A 21,474-nucleotide genomic window follows, 5' to 3' on the forward strand; every position below is an offset into this window, starting at 1 on the left:
TGGAGATGATATTCAGCAGGGACCTTGGTTCTTGGATAGTAACCTTATATTGTCTTAATTTTTTAGGCATACATTCTGCTCTGCATTTCTCTTCATTTTTTTTTTGTTTGTTTTTTGGGGGGGTTTTGCTCCTTTCCTCCCTTTTTCTATATATTTACTTCCCACACCCTGGAAGACAAGGTGATCCACAAGTGCTTCTCCCACTCTATGAAGTGCTCCTGAAGAAATGAGTTAGGCAATGAGGTTCAGACTCTGGAAACTGTCATTTCTAATCCCAGCCCCTGCCTCCAAATAACACTGTGATGCCAAGCAAACCATACTGAATCTGTACCTCAGTCTTTCAGCATGAATAATAATGTTTATCTTCCTCAAAATAAGATCCAGCTAGTGTTTATACATGTTTTGAATATGTAGGGCCTAATCTGATCAACCTCATAACATAGCCTTTACTAATGTAATTCCACTGACTTCATAGGCTTAGTCCTTCTTCACACAAGATAGGAATTGGCATATAAATCTCCTTAAGATTATACAGTTTGTTTATGAAACATTAAATTTAAACTGTAATCAGTATTCTCCCATACTTTGTCTGAACTCAGTCCCTGTTTTCTTAAAAATAAGACTCAGATGATCTCTGATGATGCACATATTGGTGATATTTCAATCCTGCTGAACATATGTTGTTTTTTTGTTTAGCTGTTTTTCTCAGCCTTTTTCAATCAAATATACAGAATTTTTTAAAGGAAATGTCAAATATTGAGAACAACACAAAGATCTTGCAAGCGTTTCCATCTGGAAGGAAGACTTGCTGTCAAATGTTTTTACTCCTCAAAGCCAGTCCTGAGCAGAGCGCTGTTAGCTGAACTCTCTTCCATTTCCTAAGCTTGCATTATTAATTTTGCATTGCGATAAGACATTTATTCAAAGAGGCAGATATCTCCTTCCTTTGAAAGTGAGATTATTTGCAGGAATGACCACACTTTTTTTTTTCCAAAATGAAGTTATGCAAATCTGATAGACTAAAGTAAATGTTTCATAAAACCAATGACTGTTTAAATTGTGGGACTAAATTGTTTGTATATAAATATTACCTTTTATATTCCATTTGAGTTTTATGTAGATGAACACATTACTTTAATGACCTGCATTTACAGAGGGAGACAGGGAGAGTCTCACTCTGAAATCCTCAGCAGCCAGATGGCTGCCTTTTCTTGCATGAGATTAAAAGATGTTTCTCATTCACAGCCCTGCTTCTGAGGCAAATTAATATAGCCAGCTAAATTGCTTGTGTTTTTGGAATAAAATTTAAAGAGAACTTTTTAAAGCAATTGGTGTCACAGGTTCCTTGAGCAGATTGCTCTCCAGGTACGGCATGCTGGTTTTAAACATTCAGTAATTAATGGAAAGTATTCCATGTTAATTGACTGCTTCAGGAAAGGGAAATATAATGACTCCTTATTAATCATGAAAAGAGACATACAGCACAGAGGCACTGCAATAATTGCACTAACGGTGGAGAAATGTTAATTAATGAAAAGAACAATGATGTAAGAAATTAGCTACATAATGCTTGCTGCTGATGGAGATTGTGCTTTAAACACATTATTTAGCATGGCAGCCACTGGATATTGCTTTAAATAGCAGACACCTCTAACCTTTTTTTTTCCACTCAGCTGTAGATCTCCAAATGTTGCCAGTATTTCAGCTATTATGAGCCAAAATGTACTCTGCGAAGGTATGCTTTCTAAGCAGTTGTTAATTTGGACTCTGTAGCTCAGGACTGCCCAGAATGAAGGGAAAATATTTGAACTGTATTTTAAGTACCAGTTAGGTCTCAGATAACCTATCGGTGTTAGTTAAGCAGAGAGGGGAACATGACTTGTTACACTAGTAGCTGACTAGGTAAGGTTCTTGTAAGGGAAGATAACTGTCTCAAAACCTCTCTCCCTCCCCACTTTTTCTTCATTCTGCTTGGTATCCAATTCTGTATTCTCCAGAGAATTTAGAAGTTAGATTCTATCTTATTGGTAACTGGCTTTATGTAAAGAATTGTCGTATATTAAAATGCAGAGCATTTCTGGCAACTAATCCAACATCAGTTATAAGTTCGGAATCATTAATGGCTGTGAGGCCTTAAGGTTTTTCCCCATCATTGTACTGTATCACTCAGACAGCAACAGGACAAGACATATTCATCAGGTTAAAGGGAATAGAGCTGATCAAATTATTCATTGTGAATACATTACTTCACAAATATATCTTTTTTTTTCTGTTCAGGAACAGGCTCTGATTTCTATTAATGTATTTTTCTTAATTGCTTGACAACTTGTGCAAACACATACATGAGCCTGGGTACTGTTGGCAAATTGCTCCTGACAATTATATGGTATGTGATTGGCCAACTAAGACATTGTATCAGCTCTGTGATTGGGTGACTGAAGCTTGTTAAAGAGAAAAACAAATACCAAATAGGGAACAATGAATGCTTTTATCTCAGGTGCAAGACCATTGCAAATAAAACTACAGGTATTTTTATTTAGACCCTCTAAAAAGTCTTAAATATGGACACGTCTACACGTCACCCTACATCGCCGTAGCAATGCGCTACATCACTTTACAATGTGCTACAGTGATGTAGTGATCACGTGAGTCTACATGGGACTGGCAGTTATTTCGCTGTAGCAGCGTGCTCCCTGGTTTTAGTGCACCACTACAGAGAAGTAGCAGCTAAAACTAACTGTGAGCCATTCACACAGCACAGTACAGGTGGTTACCATACTGTGCTTTAGTACTTCTAAAAGGAAGTACTATAGCATGGTGCAGTAACAATGTCACCATAGGGTGATGTGTAGACACACCCAATGTGAAGTATTTGTCAATCCAAAAGGCTACTCCAGGGATGCAAGTCAGAAGTAGATCCATGGAGCTACACCAATCTTATATCAGTATGAGAGAAGAATCAGGTTTATTGTTTGCAGTATTTGGCAAGTTTGGTAAAATCTTGGAGCCCTATACTAATCCAGCCCTATATTGTCCCACCAGCACTAAAAGCAATGAGGATGCACCAGCATAATACTGGAGGAATGCAGCATTGGGTCCCATGAAGTGAGTTTGTGAGTGAGTTAGGGAAAGGGGAATGGTTCTAGCTCACTTTGTGGCCTCACTAGTTCCAGGGTTGGCAGAAAATAAATAGCCACATCTTTCTGTCCCTTTCTATTCCAAGATGCCATGGTACATCCCATTGCCAGAGTGGTAGGAACACTATACCAGGCAAAATTTCTCCCCCAGTGGAGAAATCCTCAGCTCTCTGTTCAATATAGTGTAAAGGGCCTTAACCAGTGAGAAGATCTACATGTTTGTCTCTGAAATCAAAGTAGCAAATATGGGAACAAACATCTTCACCCATTGCTTTCCATTTTTTCCTCACAGTCTCTTGCACAGCTTTTTCTGCGCCCGTATGTTTTATCACCACTGAATTTCTTTTTCAGATGGAACATTCTTGGATTGCAAGGTGCTCTCCTCAGTTACTTCATCGAGCCCACGTACTTGCACAGCATTATTGTGGGAAGCCTTTATCACACTGGTCACCTTTCCAGGGTAATGAGCCATAGAATAGAAAGCATTGGTCAGCTGCCAGCTTCATACCGGCGTAATCACCTGCTCCTCAGTGGTAAGCAAACACCTGCTTGAAAGACAAATGATCACCTTTCCCATCACTAATTGTACCAGGCACCAACAGGAAAGTTGACTTCTTATTAATTCTACACACCAGTAGAATTCTTCCCTGCACCTAAACTGTATGCTTCCCTGCATCTAAACTCTTTTTTGTAGTAATAGTAACAATACACTGCACCCTACAATACTGGAATAAGAAGAGTATAGCTAATTTGAGATGGCCCCAAGGCAAACCATTTACTCCCAGTAATGTCTAATGAAAAGGCCTGCTGGTTGGTACTCATGATGCTTAGCTGGGCTGCTGTCCTTCCTGTTGACTAGGTAGGTTACTGGAACTTATGCATTAAAGGCCTTGTCCTGCACTCATTGAAAGCAATGGCAAAGTCTTGGCTGACTTCACTGGGCACAAAATGAGACCCCAGCAGGATGCAGAGGACCCTCAGTTCTTGTTTGAGCCATGGATGTTGCCCAGTACCTTGGAAGACCTGGCAGTAAATTCTTAGAGAATGATGGTCATGAGGAATAAGTGGCACAAGCTTACACAGAGTCATAGAAAAGTAGGCCTGGAAGGGACCTCTGGGGGTCATCTAGTGCAGCCCCCTAGTTAAGGCAGGATCATCCCTAACTATCCAACTCAAGTGTTTCCTAACCCAGGGTTGGCAATCTACAGCAAATGGGCTGAATCCATCCCACAAAGAGCTTGAAGCAGCACAAAAAGGTCTGATCCAGCATGGGAGAACTGGTGGCACAGAGCTGTATTGTGCCATCCATCCCCTCCACAGCGTTCTCCTCCACTGTGGACCCTGTGGCTTCCTTGCATCTGTGCCTTCCTCGCTGCAGAAGAGCCAGGCATCTGCAACAAGGATGAGTGCAAGTAGCTGGCCACACTGTGGGGAGAAGACTTATGGCCTGCAGTGACAACCAGGTTGCAAGCTCTGGCCTTCACGGGCAAAAAATCATCAATCCCTGGTCTAACCAATTCATAGAAATACAGAAGCGACCTTTATCCAGAACTACCAGGCACAGTACCCAAAAGCAGCCAGAACACCTTGTTACGGGTAAAGCAGGGGGATGAAGGCACTGCCAGTGTCCTGCCATTGCAAGGACAGGAAGTAGTTTGTTAAAATATTTGCAAGAGATCCAAGGAATAGGAGCATGCCCCACATTACAGAAGAAGGCAAAAACCTCCATAGTCCATGCCAGTCTGAACATGCGGTAAAATTCCTTCCTGATCCCAAATGTAGTGATCAGTCTTTCCTGAGTGGAGAAAGGACCTCTAAGCCATGAATTTCTAGGCTTTTTAAGTCCCAGAAGGTTTTTTTAAGTCTCTGCCATACCCCAGTCGAAATCCCCAGCGTTTGCTCTGGCCAACACCCAGTCCTTCTGAGGAAGGGAAAATAAAAAAACCCTGACACCTGTAGCAAAGGAAAGAAAAAGATTCCAGTCAAGCACATGGAGCCTCAGAGAGATTAAAGCTGAAATCCTCAAAAGTCTCTAGGTACCTAATATGAATAGATTTGAGGAATTGGGCCAGAATAACTTGCCCCGGGCAGTAGTTGTCAGTAGTCATACTCCCACATTCTGACTACTAAACCATAACTCCTTCCAAGAGCATCCTGGATGCAGATATAATTATTTTTCTAAAGTGAAAAATGTTGTTTCTTTTCAGGGGCAGGGGAAGGGAAGAAAACGAGAAGTTAAAACATAAATATGTTACCAAAAAAATGAATACAGGCTATCCACTAGTCAGGAAAAATGTCTACTTGTAGTATAAAGGAGACAGCCTTAAAAAAGAAAAATCTGATATGAACTTCTCCACTAGGAAAATTGTGGAAAGAAAGTTAGTAGATTTTAGGCCCTTCAGGAAGGTATAATACTGACCCAAAATAGGTTGAAATGATATGGTGATTGTGTTCTTTCTTTGTATTTTATTCCCCACTCTCCTCATGCGGGAAGTAGGTGTCTTGTTTGTACCCAGGCAGTGCTCCAAAAGTAGTTGCTATGGACCATCAGAAATGAAATATGTGAAGAAGCATAGAAACTGTGGTAGTGGATCACACACATGGCCCACTTATCCTAGTATCCGGTCTCTGAGGCTTCAGAGAGAGAAGTAAAGCCCTGAGGTGAACACTGTACACTGGTGGCTGGTGCCTACAATAAGCAGTAGGACTGGCGGTTATGTCCCTCTCATCCTCATCCTCTTTTCTCAACCAGCTCATATTGTCTCTTCTTCAGGCTGATCATAATTTCAACATGAATAGGATAGGACAGTGTAAAGGTGCTGTAGGAAAGTATTTTGGTGGCACATAACATCATTTTGGACAAGTAGGAATCAAAAAGTAACTTTCCTGCTTTCACCTCTGTCCTCTTTAAGAGTGAAAACTGTTCCACTGTGCCCCCAGGCAGGGCGAAATAAGATAGTGTTTCTGCTTCTGTGCCCAGTTTTCTCTCATCCCAATGTACTTCCTGCTCTACCACCTCCCTTACTGTCTCTCACACCCACTCCACCAGTTCACCCAGTCCCATTCCCCAGCACTCAGTTCTGCAAATCCAAACCATCCCCTCCCAGACTCAGAAGCTCCCCGAGCCTCACTCAGTTCCCTCTAACCTAGCCCCTAGTTGCTCAGAAATATTTTCCCCCAGGCTGAGGTCACCATGTCCATTTGAAGTAAATGAGCATTGAGGGACTTCAGTAATTCACAGAATCAGGTCCTTATTTTGTGCCCAGAATATTGGGCAACTGCAATTGTTTAAAAAGGCACTGAGGGTGCCTGTAGACATGCAGGGATGTTGCTTTGATGCTCTGCAATTACAGTGCATCAGAGCAGATTCGCTTAATCAAGTCTCCTAGACCATACTAATTAGTGTGCTCCAGCAGCCTCCACATCTCATGTATCCCCATGTTTCAAAAAGGCAGCAGGGGTGCTGTAACTAAAGCCCATTGAACGAGTTTTAGTTACAGCGCCCCTGCCACCATTTGAAGTGTGGGATGCTGAATACATAGGACGCTGCAAAGTGCTTTAATTAGAGTGGCTCTTGGAGCACATGTAAAGATGCCCTGAACTACCAAGATGATGCCTGTAAAATACAGGCTAGTGCCCAGGATGGCTATGTATCATTAACTTCAGAGGAGCAATTAAGGTCCCAAATCACTTAGGTGTTATTGAAACTTTTATCCTTTATCTATTTCATATTCTTCTTTCTGAGGTGTTATTTTCTTCATGTACCTTTTTGCCAAATTTAGTTTTGCTAAGACAGAGGACGTGATAGTTTAGCTACAGGGGAAATTCACTGCTTCAGTTCAGTGTGAGCACATCCAGTCAGTACAGTTCACATGTGTGTTGTAGGGTCAGATGGAATTACTCATCCTTTTCTGAAACATTTGTCATATAAATCTTCAGTCTAGTGAGTCAGAGATGCAAGAGTGTAAAAAAGTGAATATGCCAGGAATCTCTGTGCATATTTTATTTGACCTTACATCACCAAATATATCAATCCTGTTTATCAATGACTTCCATGCAGAGTGCCAATATATTGTGTCATATTGAAGGAAGCCCAACCTTGGTCTTGGCCTGAGCCCCCACCAGTCCAATGGCAGTTTTGCTGAAATAGTTCATATGCCTTGTGATGAGCATCTGCAAGAATATGACCTATTATAAATATAACGCTCTTAATTCTGATATCATATACACCATTTATTTCATTGTCATAAGTCCATTATTTTAGCCTTGTGAGATGAGAATAATGCCCATTTCTTATTAAAGTCAGTGGAAATTAGATGTATTCAAAGAACCCCATAAATTGCAAAGTAATAAGAAATAATAAGCTGATAATAAGGAAAAGAATCAGAGCACAGCTATAGCTGGGGTGGACTGACTACCTAGTATAAATGCATTAAGACAGGGCACTAACTGTTGCCTATAATCCTTTCCACCCTAGTATATATTTATTGCTGTAAAGCATTATCAGATTTCTCTAGGAAGTTAGTACTGCATCAAATAAGGACAAATGTCCTTTGAAAAACCTTATGTTTCCTGTGCATTATACTTGATTTCTCCCTTCTCTGAGAGTTGTCTTTGTTTGGAAAAACCTCTCTGTCTCTGCTGTATGTGAATTTCCTTTAGACTAGGAGCAGTAGCAGGTGGAACCTGTCTATCTAGATGATTTGATCTATATTGCTTTGGTTCATAAAAACATTGTTTGATACAGCCTCGTGACTCCTAGGCAGCCAGATCTCAGAAATACTGCAGAACCAGTGACAGTCCTGATGAAGGTTAGTTGCTGTGGTTTGTGTTATGTGCTTCATACCTGCGCAGCACAGACTTAGTTCAACAAAAGGTTTCAATGACAGTGTGCAGCTAACTACCTCTCCCCAGTATACTGAGTGGCAATAAAAGGCTAACGAAACAGGTGCCTAGAAAAAGTAACACAGAATGCACTGAAACCCAAACCCTGGCAACCTCAAATCAGACAGCTTCTACCTTTAGGACTCCAATTAGAGAACAAACGAATTAGGGATTTATAAGCACGGGTGTCTTTGAATTATACATATGCCAAATCTTTTTTGTTATCTCATCAGTATAATCAAGTAGATCATTTAAATGAAGATGGCAGTGAAGAACCTAATGAAGAAACCAAGATATTTGCTCTCCCTGTATGACCAATACTCAGATTTTCCTCTCACTTACTCCAGTTCCAAATTAATATAAACCCATTGAGTTCACTGGAGCAGCTGCGGATTTGCCCCCTGAGAACATCATTAGGCCTATTGTCAGCTTGTTTGCTTTTCTTTTAAGATTGAATCTATTATAAAAGATTCTCTTCTCAATTTTATTTTCCACTTTGTATTCCAGAACAATCAAGCTTGAGCTCTGAAATGTTTTCTTTTTTAATTTCCATTCCTGCAGTGTCCTATTGATCTTTTCCCCAAAAGGGTGCTTTGTGCAGTGGAGAGGGGGAAAATATATCTTGAATTCTTGTCATTTTATTTGAATAATATCAGAATTGTAATCTTTCAAAAGAATAACATTAAAAATCATTTTTAAAAAGCTCCAAGATGTAATCATCAGGAAACAGAGCCAGTGTGGCCAACCATTGTGATTTTATCAGGATTCCCATGATATTTGAAGTTTTCCTTTGCACAATTTGGATTCTGATGATTACATGAGAACCTCAATTTGTTTTTAAAAAGTACTTTCTAGGCCTCACCATTGTGGAGGTAAGCTTGCAAACATGACTTGAGTGTAACCTGAATGCTCAGCAATCAGAAGGCAAATATAAAAAAACAAAATTGATTGTATTTTGAAAGAAACTCAAGACTTAGGAGTTCTTGAATCATGGTCTGTGGAAGCTAGAGTTTGGCAACAATGTATATCCATAAAATAAATGAAGATGGAAACACAAGGACTCACACACATTTCTACTGCTCCCAGGGCTCCAGTGTAGTTGCCCCAGCTTTAATTCAGCACAGGTAGACCCAGGTTCTTTCAAATCATAAAGGTGATATGCTGAAGCAGATTCCCTGGGTCTGCAAAAGTCCTTTGCTAAAATCTACCATCAAAGAAGCAGCCTGTGTCTGACAACCAAGCTCATGCAGAAGAATGAGAGGTAGTAAGAATCCATTATGTTCCCCAACCCTTGGATTTTGGACCAGGCGATGGGTCGAGAACAGAAACTCCACGCTTGGTGTTCCTCTGACCCAACAGGCAGATAAGCTGGGAGGAATAGAAGGGAATGCCCAGAGTCTTGGCTGGTGCAGAGAGGTCTTCTCAACACTCGGTAAGAAGCCCATAGGAAATTACTACACCTAAGAGCAAATGAGGAGAAAGGAAGGAATTGCCATTCTCTGAATTAGAATTCCTCTGGAGGAAGACTCCTGGGATGGCAGTTACATGCCAGCCTATACTCTAACACTATAGGAGGAGTTGGGATGATAATTACTGAATTAAAAGAATTATTGGCATTGAAATATTGCCATGTATTAGCTAAATAACACTGCAGGATATTTGTCCTTTGATCACTGCATGGCATTGCATGTATGCAACAAATTATTCAGTGGATACAGAGTGCTATAATACTATCAGGATCTAGGTTTCACCTCTATTGGGTGCTGTCACTTATCTGACCGTCACCTATTATTCAGTGTTACCTGGCAGGCCAGGTGATGAAGTGATGTCTACATCCAGATGCTGAGATCTAAATTTCACCCATACGATTGACAAACACTCATTGAAATCTGTTCTTGCCTTCATGCAGCCATTGGGTTAGTGTGCTATCCATCGGTGTCATGGATTTTCCCCCTATCTTTTCTTTTTGCTTGTGCTGTGTCATGATCTAGACATCAAAGAGCTTCAATGTATTGTTTTGGTTTTCGCTTGTGTGTGTTCCTGTGACAGCTTGGTATGGCCATGGGCTGCCTGGCATTGAGATGTAATTTATTTGGTTTAAGGGATTAATTGTCATGCACACATGCAAAGCCCCTGTGCCTCTGATTCAAATGTTTGGTTTCCTTTGGCCACTGGTTTGGTGCATCGTTGTTGATTCTGTGACCTGTAGCTTTTTTGCCAGACAGGAACTGTCTGAGCATTTGCTGTTACATTGTTGGCACTCAGTCTGTTAAGCTTTTTGATGATAACTTGACAGGGACTGGTGCATAAGTGTCAAATAGCAGTTTCTGATCTATTCGCATCTTGTTCTGTGTAAAAGTATTTGACTAGCATTGGGAAGTTATCTGATGCTCAGGATTTCAGCAAAAGGAAGTGTATAGTCTGTTGCCTTGGTGAACTGGATTGATCAGTCATCTCAGGGAAAAAACCTGAAATTGGTATTAATGTGACATGAATGTCATTATTACAACTTTAGGGTATGATCATGACTTGACTGTAACTCTGTCTTAACTCCTCTACACTGTGTAACCTGTAGCTTTGTAACTCCTCTATGCTTTGTGATCCTCTGCATCACCCCGTCCATTTCTCTAAAGCTGCTTATGCCACGTAACCACAAAACCAAATATCTGTGTCTTGTGAGAACATTTTTGCTGAACTATTTCTTTCTCTAATGCCTCATTTCCTTCCCTCTGCATGTTCAATAGCCCTTTATTGTAGCGTCTTTGTCTGTAGAGCAGACAATGTAGGACAATATTTGGAGTAGAGAGTGAACGGCTCTCTATGACATTCATTCATATCCTGCAGAGAAGCACACAGGTGGTAGGCAGTGAGCTGCCTAAGTGGCAGAGCTGGCCTTGCTCCCAGTGGCACAGGTGCTCAAAGCCTTTTCACACAAGAGGAGTCCAACAATAGTATTGTGCTAGCAGTGTGGTCCTGTAGATAGGATACCATTGTGAGTTGTGTTCTCCACTCTCCCATGGGGCTTGCTGAGCATACTGATGAGCCCTGCTTTTTCAAAACTGGGCACTGATCAGGAAATCTCCACTTTTCAGGGCAAAAAACATAGACCATAGCAAATTTAGGAATTGTACCCCTTGGTCACATTGGTATGGACTGTATGGGTTTTTGCCTTCTTCTGTAGCAGGGGGTATGGCCCTCTTCCTGGGATCTCTAGAACAAACTTTACAGCAGCAAGACATTTGCCACTGTGGTCCCCCTACTTTACCTGAGGCAGGTTATAATGTTGTGTCAAGGTTGACTGCACTTTTTTGCTAAGAGGTTAGATGATGGATTTGTATAGGATGGTTTGGATAGGGATGATCCTGCCTTAGGCAGGGGATGGTCCAGATGACCTCTCAAGGTCCCTACTTCTCTATGATTCTATGAAACTTCTCTGTTTCTCCCTTGATAGGAGTGAATAATGCTCAACTCAAAACACCTTGAGTCTGATTTTTCAGAAGTATTGGCTATCCATTTTTTCAGCTTAAGCCAGTGGGAGTTCTTGGGATGCTAAAAATCAGGTTTTACATGTCTCAAGCCAAGAACCCAAAATGAAGAACAGTTTTGGAAAATATTAGCTTTCATCTCCATGCTTCTCAGTCTTTCATCTACAAAAACAAATTGGATAGAGGTACCTTTACTTCTTTGTAAAGCACTCTGGAAGCAATGGATGAACAGTGGTAAGATAGGAGTTCAAAATATCATTAATTGCTTTAATTTTTCAAATAATAATAAATGAACTTTTCAAAATGGTATAAAGACAATGCATGATTGTTTACACCTCAGTTCTCACTTGACATTCATATGTTATGCCAAGCTAATAATCTAAGCTACAATGTGGAAACAGAGTCATTCCAGGACTCCAGTCTATGCCTGTGATTAAGGCAAATCCTGCCTAGTAGATAAGTCCCCAGTTCCCAGTCAAACAAGCTTCTCCATCCAGGTTTGTGGGTTTGGTGTTATCTGTATCTGAAAAAAAAAGAGAGAATGACCAAATCCAGTCCTACCAAGACCATGTGTTTTCTAAATATTCAGTTTCTTCAAACTACCATCCCTTCTCCAGGATCACTGTCAGGTCTGAAAACTGGTACCTAAAAGTCATGAATGAACATCATGATCCAAAGTTCACTTCATGCTGTTCATACTGTTCTGTAAAATACACCCAGCACCCTTCTGACTCTCCTGTCTCCAGATACAAGAAAACAAGATGTAGCAGTTATCACAAGGAGGGAGCTAAGCCATTTGGATGCCTTTTGTATTGCTTGGTCACAAAGATCTCCAGTAAAACAAAATCAAAGCAAAACCCTCCCCAAACACATTGCATCAGCAGTTATTAAGAAGGGGAGGCTCTAGGGATTCATAGATTCATAGATTCATAGATGTAGGGTCGGAGGGGACCTGAGCAGATCATCAAGTCCGATCCCCTGCTCTGGGCAGGAATGAATACTGGCTTCATATGACCCCCCACTAAGTTATGCTCACATGACCCCAGCTAGGTAGTTATCAAGCCTCCTTTTAAAGACCCTTAAGGTAGGAACCAGCACCACTTCTCTTGGAAGCTGGTTGCAGATCCTGACCGCCCTGAGTGTGAAGTAGTGCCTCCTGATGTCTAGCCTGAACCTACTCTCAATCAACTTGTGGCCATTATTCCTTGTTACTCTGGGAGGCACTCAGGGGAACAGGGTCTCACCCATTCCCAGGATGTTGAAAGGAAACTTGTAGTTGTTCACTGGGAATGGGAAAGAGGTAGGGAGTGGGGACATGGGTTGTCCTGGAAAGGAGGACTACTTTCTAGACAAGTGCTTAACTTAAGGTATCCACTGAGAACAAAAGACACCTAAGATATATCCAAGGGGGAGACAGAAGGAGGAGGAGGCTTGCCCTGAGTCACTCTTTTGTTTATCAGGACAACTACTTAGTACTTCTCAAAATTTGGTTTTGCATTGAAGCCTGTTAGAGAAAATCCTCGCTCTGAAAAGGTTTGTCAGCCACTCCAACACTGCTGTCAATAATGTACATTACAATATAATTGCCTTCCCCAGTCTAATCCTAAAGAATCCAAAGGCATATCTGGTGTTGCCATTCTAAGGTGTCCAAAGAGGCAACATTAAACTGGTTAAAATAACAATAATTTGTGCGGTGCACAATAGGTGTGAATCTGCACAAAGATATTGCATGCCTTAGCAAACAAAGACCCATTGAATGTTATCTAACTTGGAAAGTTTGGGACCATTAATATAAATGCTCAACTGCCTTCTGTTTCTGCCTTGACAGGAGTGAGTAATGCTGAGGTGCGACAGCCAGGAAAATCTCCCAGCTTCAGTGTGAACTGGATAGTGGGTAACACGGACCTCGAGGTTATTAATGCCACAACGGGAAAAAGGAACTGTGGGAGTTCCTCACGGCTCTGCAAACGCATGTTTTATGCTCGGTGGTCAAAGCTTTATGGAAAGGTAGGCCTTACACACTAACTTTGTCTTGCAGGCAAAGGCATCACTACTGAGAGCTTTTCAGCCATATTTCTAGCCTGGTATTAGGATTTTGGCCCCATTAGAAGAAAGAATTAAAATCTCTTGCTGCTTTTGGGAGCAAGCTGGCAAGACAGAGACTGTGAATTTGATTCTACATCAGGGCACTCCACAGAGGCAAACTTCTTTAACAATTTCCCATATTTACTCAAATATAAGGCATCCCTGAATATAAGACAACCCCCCAGTACAGCAAAAGCTTTGTTATCTGACACCCATAGGGAATGGCGGGTGCCGGATAACAAAATATGCCGGTTAATTGAGAGGCCCAAACAGGCATCTTTGCCTATTTGGACTGTCGCTTCTCCTGCCGTGTCTGGGGTGTCGTTGCCCCTCCTGCCACATCGCCGACCCTCCCACAGGCCCCGCAGGCTCCAAGCTGTGGGGGCTCGTCAGCACAGGCTGCTTTGCACCAGGCCATGGGGGCTCAGCAAAACCGGAAGTGCCACAGTGTGCACTTCCAGTTTTGCTTTTACCTTACAAGCCAGCATGCCGGTTAATAGAGCATGCCAGCTTGTAAGGTGCCAGTCACTGGAGCTTTTACTATAGTTTGATTCTATATATGGAAAATTATAAATTGTTATAATTTTCCAGGTACAGAATCTAATTATTGGAGGTTTGCCTTGAATTTGTCCCCTTCCCACTGCTACATCAGGAAAAATAAATAGGGGGGAAGGGATCAGGTGGCCCCCTTGACCTCTGCGCCCATCAACTTCTTCCCCCTGAAGCCTCTCCTCTCCCCTTTATTGTCAGACCATGATCTCCCTGAGCACATATAAAGGTGGGCAAATCTGAAAACACTGACTTTGAAATAAACTTGCCTATAGTAATTTATATGTAGGCAAATTACTATGGGTATTCACAGACTTATTTCATCCAGAATTGATGCATTTTACCTTTTTGGAAACTGCTGCAATTTTTAGCACAGATACTTCATAAACACTTTTAAGCAGCACTTTTGTTCCTACTTATATATAGCACAAACCCTGCATGATATTAGTCCAGAGCCAAAAGTGTCATGATATATCATAAAGTCCATTGGGCTGGGTCCCAAGAGACAATAGCATTTCAAGCCATGGTGACCCCACACCCTAGCACTGCTCAGTAAGTGTGTGTACTCCAGATATCCCCCACAAAGGACCAATGTATTAATTAGCCCCACGTTCACAACTGGAACCAGGTGTTCTTGTTAGGAGTCCTGGGATCCTCCAGAATGTATATGCAGATGAGACACAGGCCTGGTCTGGATCCATCTCATGGGGGGCAGGGACACACTAATCATACATGACAGGCTGAGGGAGGGGGCAATAGAGGGATTCTGGGTAAATCTTTGGGGTCCCATTTGGTGATGTTTGCCAGACACGTGAGGCTGGTGAAGAAACAGGAATCATTAGAAATGGGGGGGAAAAGGCAAAGCTCAGCTGGGGGAGTGAAGAGGAAGTTGAAATATATTCTGTGTAGTGGCTCACTATGACTTGGAAAGGAATTGGTGCTGAGGGGGCTGAGTGCAGTGGGCACTACCATATATCATATTCAGATTTCTTGTATTAACTTATCCTTGTGGTAGGTTCCCATCATCATTTCAGCTTTTTTTGCAAATGTGCCAGGGCTGGCTCTGGCCCTCTTGGTGCCAGTCTGATATTGCAGTACCTCCAGGCCTGATTCCAGTTCCCTGCAAAGGGAACATCTGCCTGTTTTTTTAAGGGCCACACAAAATAAAAAAGGTTCTCATTAGTGTGTTTGTCCAATATGGGCTATGTGTTTTATAGTTATGCCCAGTGTTGGCTGCATTTAATCAACTTCATGGTTGTTTTCCATTACTGAGCACATGCTGCTTTTGGCAGGAGTTTAATAATAGACTATATTTGGGGACCTACCAATTACATGGTAAAAGTGGGGTGCATGGCATCTCCTTTAATCTTTCATGTTCCCCCATGCACCCCTCCGCTGATTGGTGGAGTGGCTCTGCTTGCAGATCACTTCTGATCGACGGGGAGGTGAAAACTGTGGTACCATTTTACCTCCTGCCGCTGATTGACTGAGGGGTCCCAGTGGCTCCAGTATTTGTTGCTGACTGGCAGGGAGGCAAAAACCATGCCATGTTTAAAACCATGGTTTTTACTTCCTTGCTGATCAGCAGGGAGCAGTGGGACCCCTCTGCCAATCAATGGCAGGGTGGGGGGACATATAGGGAAACATGAAAGATTAAAGGAGATGCCGTGCACCCCACTTCTGCCATGTATTGGTAGGTCCCTAACACTATTTAAATAGTATACCAATGTAAGAGAAGGGGAAGAAACTCATCTTATATTTGAGTAAGTATGGTAAGTCTAATGTTGACAGCCTCCAAAGGAGTCCCTTAGCTCCTCATCAGTATTGGCTGAAACCTAGGAGAAATCCTCCTGAGCCATACGCATCTGAGTTGGCATTATGTGGCCCAAATTGGAGAACAGAAAGACTTAGCCAATACAATCTCCCAAGCTTTACTAAAGCAATCCAGACCAAAGCGGAGTGCCTACCCTGATCATTCTTGAAAGTAGAACCATTTTCACAGTAGTCAATAAAAACCAGGGCACTATATTCCAGATTGGTTACTAAGGGCATGTCAAGTAGGTATGTGGTTTTCTGTGCTCCATTCTGATGGCAGAACTCCGTTGCACTTAGCTGATGATTAAAGTTCAACTTGTGACCAACTCTGAGCTACCTGATTAAAGTGTAGGAATAATTCTATTAATCCCCCTCTGGGCACACCCATTATAGGAATAGGATTGCCCTCTGAAGATACTTAGATGTCTCCCTGTTCCTATGATTGGGGCATTTATGTGCCCAAGGATGGTAACAGAATCATTCCTTTACTTAAATTGGGTAACTCAGAACCAGTTGTCCACTAGGTGAAAGAGATTTCTTCCCCAAGCGCCAGTATATGAAAACTGGTTTCTGGTTTTGATTGTAATGTAATAGATGTAAATACCTATAATGGTTTCTCAGCTTCTTGCAAGGTAAGTAACTGATCTGGCAAGGTGCTGAGCACTCTTCACTTCCATTAAACTTAGTAGGACTTATATGTAATGGGATTATTGTGATAGGCTAGCCTCAGTTAAAATGGCTACTATGTTTCTATAATCTGGTTGCCCCTCAGGAAACCTAATCAGCATCTCCCATTGCCTGAAATGGACTGAAACCAGTCTGGCCTCAGTAAAGATGGCTGTCTCTGTTTTTCTCCAACCAGGAGACAGTGATGGGACAGGAGCTGATCAGAGGATATAAAATGGAAACTGAGAGATGTACACAGGTACATGAAGAAGATGTAAGAGAAAGAAGGGAAAGGGAGAGCCAGTGAATTTGAGGACAAATTTCAGGACAAGAGACTATGGGGGAGTATAGAAGAAGAGCTTGGAAGAAGAATAGGAACTCCCGGGAGTTAGGAGAGAGTGTGTGAAGTCATCTTTGGCATAGCCAGCAGGCAGGCAGGCAGGCAGGCAGAGTTTCAGGTGTGAATACAATGAACTTGAAATGGCCACAGACAAATTGAGAACAGTTTCTCTATACAGGCTCCAGTATCAGGAGAAAGGCCTGAAGTGTGACTTTTTAAAAACGAAATGATCAAGATTTGTGATTTTTGGGTCTGATTTTGAACATGTGGCTCTTGACAACAGAGCTGTGAGCAAGCAGCCCCTTGAACGATTCTCTCAGACGCTCCCTCGCCCATGAAAGGTGAACTCTAGGATTCCTTTTGGTCTTGGGAAGCAGCACAATCACTGTAAGATTGCCAGGCAAACAAGTGGTTGATTAAGCACTGGAACAGATTACCTGGAAGGGTTTGAATCTCCAGCCCTGTACATTTTTCAGAGCAGGTTAAACAAACAATCGGCTGGGATGGCTTAATCAGAGATGGCCCTGCCTTGAGCGGGGGGGGGGTGAACTAGGTGACTTGTTCCTTCCAGCCCCACTTTCCTATTATTCTAACTTGTCCCTCTTCTTGGCATCATTCTGGCTTTTCTTCTCTAATATCACTGAGGCATTATAAAGAGGAAAAAAGGAGGTGGATCCAAAAAGCTGAGAATTCCAGGAAAGGAAACAAGGGACAGCGACAGCCAGGCATCTTTTACATACCTTCAACCTCCTTGCCTCCTGGTGGATAGCTCTGTAATACTGCAATTCTGTGCCGAACAGAAGACAGGGACAATAAGTAAAGTAAAGTACTTTAATTTAATTTGTACCAATTTGGCATCATGTGAGAAGGCTTAGCAGCATTCCTCTCTTTGACTTGGCCTTCTGCTGGCACCTGAGCCAGCCACGCTAGCCCAAGTGATTGGAGGCAATGTAGCAGAGGAGTGGGGGGAACTGTGCACTTACCTTCGATCATTTTGTTCTCATATCCTTTTCTTCTAGCAACATCTCCTCCAATTACTTCTTTTTGGTTAGTCCAATACACTTTGTTTGCATTCACCCTCCCCTGCTCACCAAATGCTAAATGAACATGAGTAAGTCACACCGCATGGAGGTGTGAAGCCCTGCTGCGTAGGTGTGAATTCCCACTCCACAAGACAGCAGAAGCTCTGTGAAATATGGCCCTGACCCTGTTGTCCTGCTTCACAGGGACATCAGTAAACAGGAGTTGGGCAGAGAAATGGCATAAAATTCTGCTACAGCTTCCTGGGGTGAGAAGAGACAACTGGGGCAGAAATAGTGCAGGGAGAGCAGCTGCTGCTACAGGGATACAGTCAGCTGAGAGCCAACGCAAGGCTGGGAAGCAAGTCCAAAGAGCAGCCCAAGTGTGTGGTTCCAGTGAGCCTGCTTGATGCTGCATGTGAGAATCTGCAAGAGCCCACGGGCAAGGAGGCCCTAGACTGGTGGCAGAGCAGGGCAGCACAGTGCGACTGCTCAGTGCCTTTCCCGTCCTGCATGGTGAGGGAACATTTGACTGAACATTTCTGTGGCCAGTAGAGAGGGAGCAGAGAGCAGCATTGCTGGAAAGTGCAGCTAAGAGGTTACTGTGAGGACCAGAGCAGGGGCAGCTGGGACCTGGCAGTGAAGCCCAGACCAGTGCAGGGACTATAGCAGGGGTGTAGGTTGTAGCCTTGTTGGTCTAAGGACATAGGCAAGACAAGGGTCTTCGGGTAAATCCGATATCTTTTATTAGACTAACTCAAATAGTTGGGGAAAATTCTTCTTAGCATACAATTATATATATAGGGACTATAGCAGTGAATTTTATATATATATAGAATGATATATATAGTGACTATAGCAATGAATACAAGAGACCTGAACTGCAACGTGTTCACACCAGAGAAAGTGAGGCTGAACAGTTTGGACTAAATCAGTCTGTTACTGAGGAAGGTGGCTGTTGGGGACAAAATAATATTGATATTTGCAGTGGGAACGATTTTGGGACTGAATTACCAAGGGTTCTGGAAAGGGCCCCTGCCTTAAGTTAACAGATGGGATTCTGGATCCTATGACTAGCAAGGGGAGCCCCTATTTGACACCATATTGTGTCCTCACTCCTGGTTGTGACCAACATACACCTGCCACATCTCTTCCACCACCCTCCAGTGGCTGGTGCATATCAGTCACCCCACTGCCCCCTGACTAAAGTGAGTCCACGAGCCCAGAGGCTTCCGCACAAGCGGGCTCTGCTCGCTGCAGCCAGCATTTCAGCCTCCCTCCAGGAAGCTCTGTCTCTCAGTGTCTTTACAGATCAGACAGAAGGAAAACAGGGTTGTTTACTCACCAGGGTTATGCTCCGAGGGGTTTTTCCGATAGGATGTCACTTCACCAGTTTGTAAGCATTGGACTTTCACCTGTCTGTCTGCTCTAAGGCATTTTCCAGGCTCTGATTTCTTTCATATAATGTCAAAGACTCACTTTTGGCTCGACTGTATTAAGACTTTGGCAGGTCAGAGAAGGTCATTGATTTAGTCCTTCTGTAAAACAAAAGGTGCTTTCTTCTGGTGTGTGTGCTTGGGGTGATTATTGGACTGCAGACATGTGTCTTTGTCTCTTAAGACAGTTTCTGGCAGGCGCTCCAGGTTTCAGTTCAGAACATTCGGGTGTATAGCACCAGCCATGCTCCCCTTCAACAAGACAGCCTCTCCACTATACGTGCTGGCACAAATCCCCGAAGCTTCATTACTGCCCCTTCCTATGCATGTTTCACAGCATTTCTTATTAGAACAGATTTAAAGGAAGGGGGGATTCTCCTCGTATTGTCTCTCAGCATTAGCTTGACTGGCTAAAGCTCTGAACTGCTCAGCTTCCTTTACTAACCCCAAGCACATCCTCCACTTTTAGGCTTCTCAGAAAGGCTATTTTTTCCCTCCAGAAAGCTCTGTAACTGAAAAACAGATTTTTTTTTTCTTTGCACAATACCTGGTGATTTGCAGGTTTCTTTTTGCTGCTGGCTGTGCCCACTTCAAGAGGGTTAAAGCTGCTTAGATTTTTTTTTACATCCATTTGCTCCACAATTTGTGAGAAAGAAACAGTGTTGCATGCAGTTATCCCTTCAGTGTTTTGTTGTTCTAAACCAAAAGCAAACACACAAAGCCCAAAGACAGTTTATCTGTTGCTTATGAAATGTAGACAGGAAGATTATACAGCTACTGAAGCCTCCTGTTTCTTTTGGCTCGTCGGTTGGATTTTTTTTTTTTATTATTATTATTATTTTTCCCCTTCCCTGATTTTTGTTCTGCAGCTGAGCACACGAGTCCCAAGCCATGGAGACATGCCATCAGTGTACAGCGAGGCAAAGCTGGTGCCTCAAACGTACCAGGCTGTCAAGCAGCAGCTGTTTAAAGCATTTCAGAAAGCAGGTCTGGGCACCTGGGTGAAGAAGCCCCCAGAGCAAGATCAGTTTCTACTAACTCTATAAATCATTCGACACCTTTGCTACGTGACCAGAGCAGATCGGCTGGAGAGAAGCATAGGCAGGATGCGTGAGCTGACAGAATTGATGCAGTTCAATATTTAATAAAAACCTTCATGAGAATATTTTCTTTTGATTCTGTATTGGAAATACATAAATATCGGATGTGTTTGATTAATGCACTAAACTTGACTTTAGGAAACTGCTTTTTCATCCTGATCCCCTGCACAACATGCACAAGGATGTTCATGCCCAGACTATTAAATGATCCTCACAAAGATGCTGCTGTTCATTGTTTATAGCACATGTGACTATTAGTTATCCAGGAAGCATCTGCATTTCAGACATTAGCAGGCCATGCACCCAACTCAACATTGAGTCCATTTTCCCTCACAAATCACAGAATGATGGAAAACATTTTAGTAAGCGAACACATGAAAGAGCCTTCAGACCCACCGCGCGACAGGGGCTTTCAGGGCAAGCATATTCATCCACAAAGAGAAGAGGTATAGCCTCTAAGCCAAAATCATTGTAAACATTGGCTGCTTTGATTCACAGCGTGTATTTTAGTCTACAAAGATACAAACAAAATTTTAACTGTCCTTCCAGGTTTAGATTGAACCACAGTGCTGGGGGCTTGAGATTTCCTGTTCTCTTCTCCTGGCTCACACTGACTCCTCCTGTAACTTCGGGTGTCACTTAGTACTAAATTTTCAATTGTGTCCTGGGGTGGCTTATCTTTCTGGATGCCCCAAACGGGATCCATTTTTCAGAGATACTGAATACTGCAATCCTAAGGGAAGTCACTGGGAGATGAGAGTGCTCAGCACTTCTGAAAAATCAAGACTTTGGTGTTGGGGACCCACAAACTAAGATGCCCCAAATTAGTGACCAATTCTGAAATTTGGCCCATACCCTCTCTACCTCCATTTCTCCATTTAGCAAATGTGGATAATAATACTTACCTGCATCACAAGGAGCTTGTAAGGGATACACGGCTTCGTTAGTAGTTAGTTGT

General features: G+C 42.6%; 1 protein-coding gene across 2 annotated transcripts in view; it reads left to right on the forward strand.

The window, feature by feature from the left end:
• The window catches only part of ADARB2 (adenosine deaminase RNA specific B2 (inactive)), a 612,280-nt gene extending 590,842 nt beyond the window's left edge, over window positions 1-21,438 (forward strand). For both annotated transcript variants that reach the window (XM_059729167.1, XM_019498622.2), the window contains 3 exons: window positions 3,489-3,670; window positions 13,335-13,513; window positions 20,286-21,438. In XM_059729167.1, coding sequence (XP_059585150.1) covers window positions 3,489-3,670; window positions 13,335-13,513; window positions 20,286-20,462 — 538 coding nt within the window. In that variant the 3' untranslated portion in view covers window positions 20,463-21,438. The remainder of the gene's footprint in view (window positions 1-3,488; window positions 3,671-13,334; window positions 13,514-20,285) is intronic.
• The last annotated feature ends 36 nt before the right edge of the window (window positions 21,439-21,474 follow it).

Source organism: Alligator mississippiensis, chromosome 5, assembly GCF_030867095.1.
Source record: "Alligator mississippiensis isolate rAllMis1 chromosome 5, rAllMis1, whole genome shotgun sequence".
In the NCBI taxonomy this organism is placed as follows: Eukaryota; Metazoa; Chordata; order Crocodylia; family Alligatoridae; genus Alligator; species Alligator mississippiensis.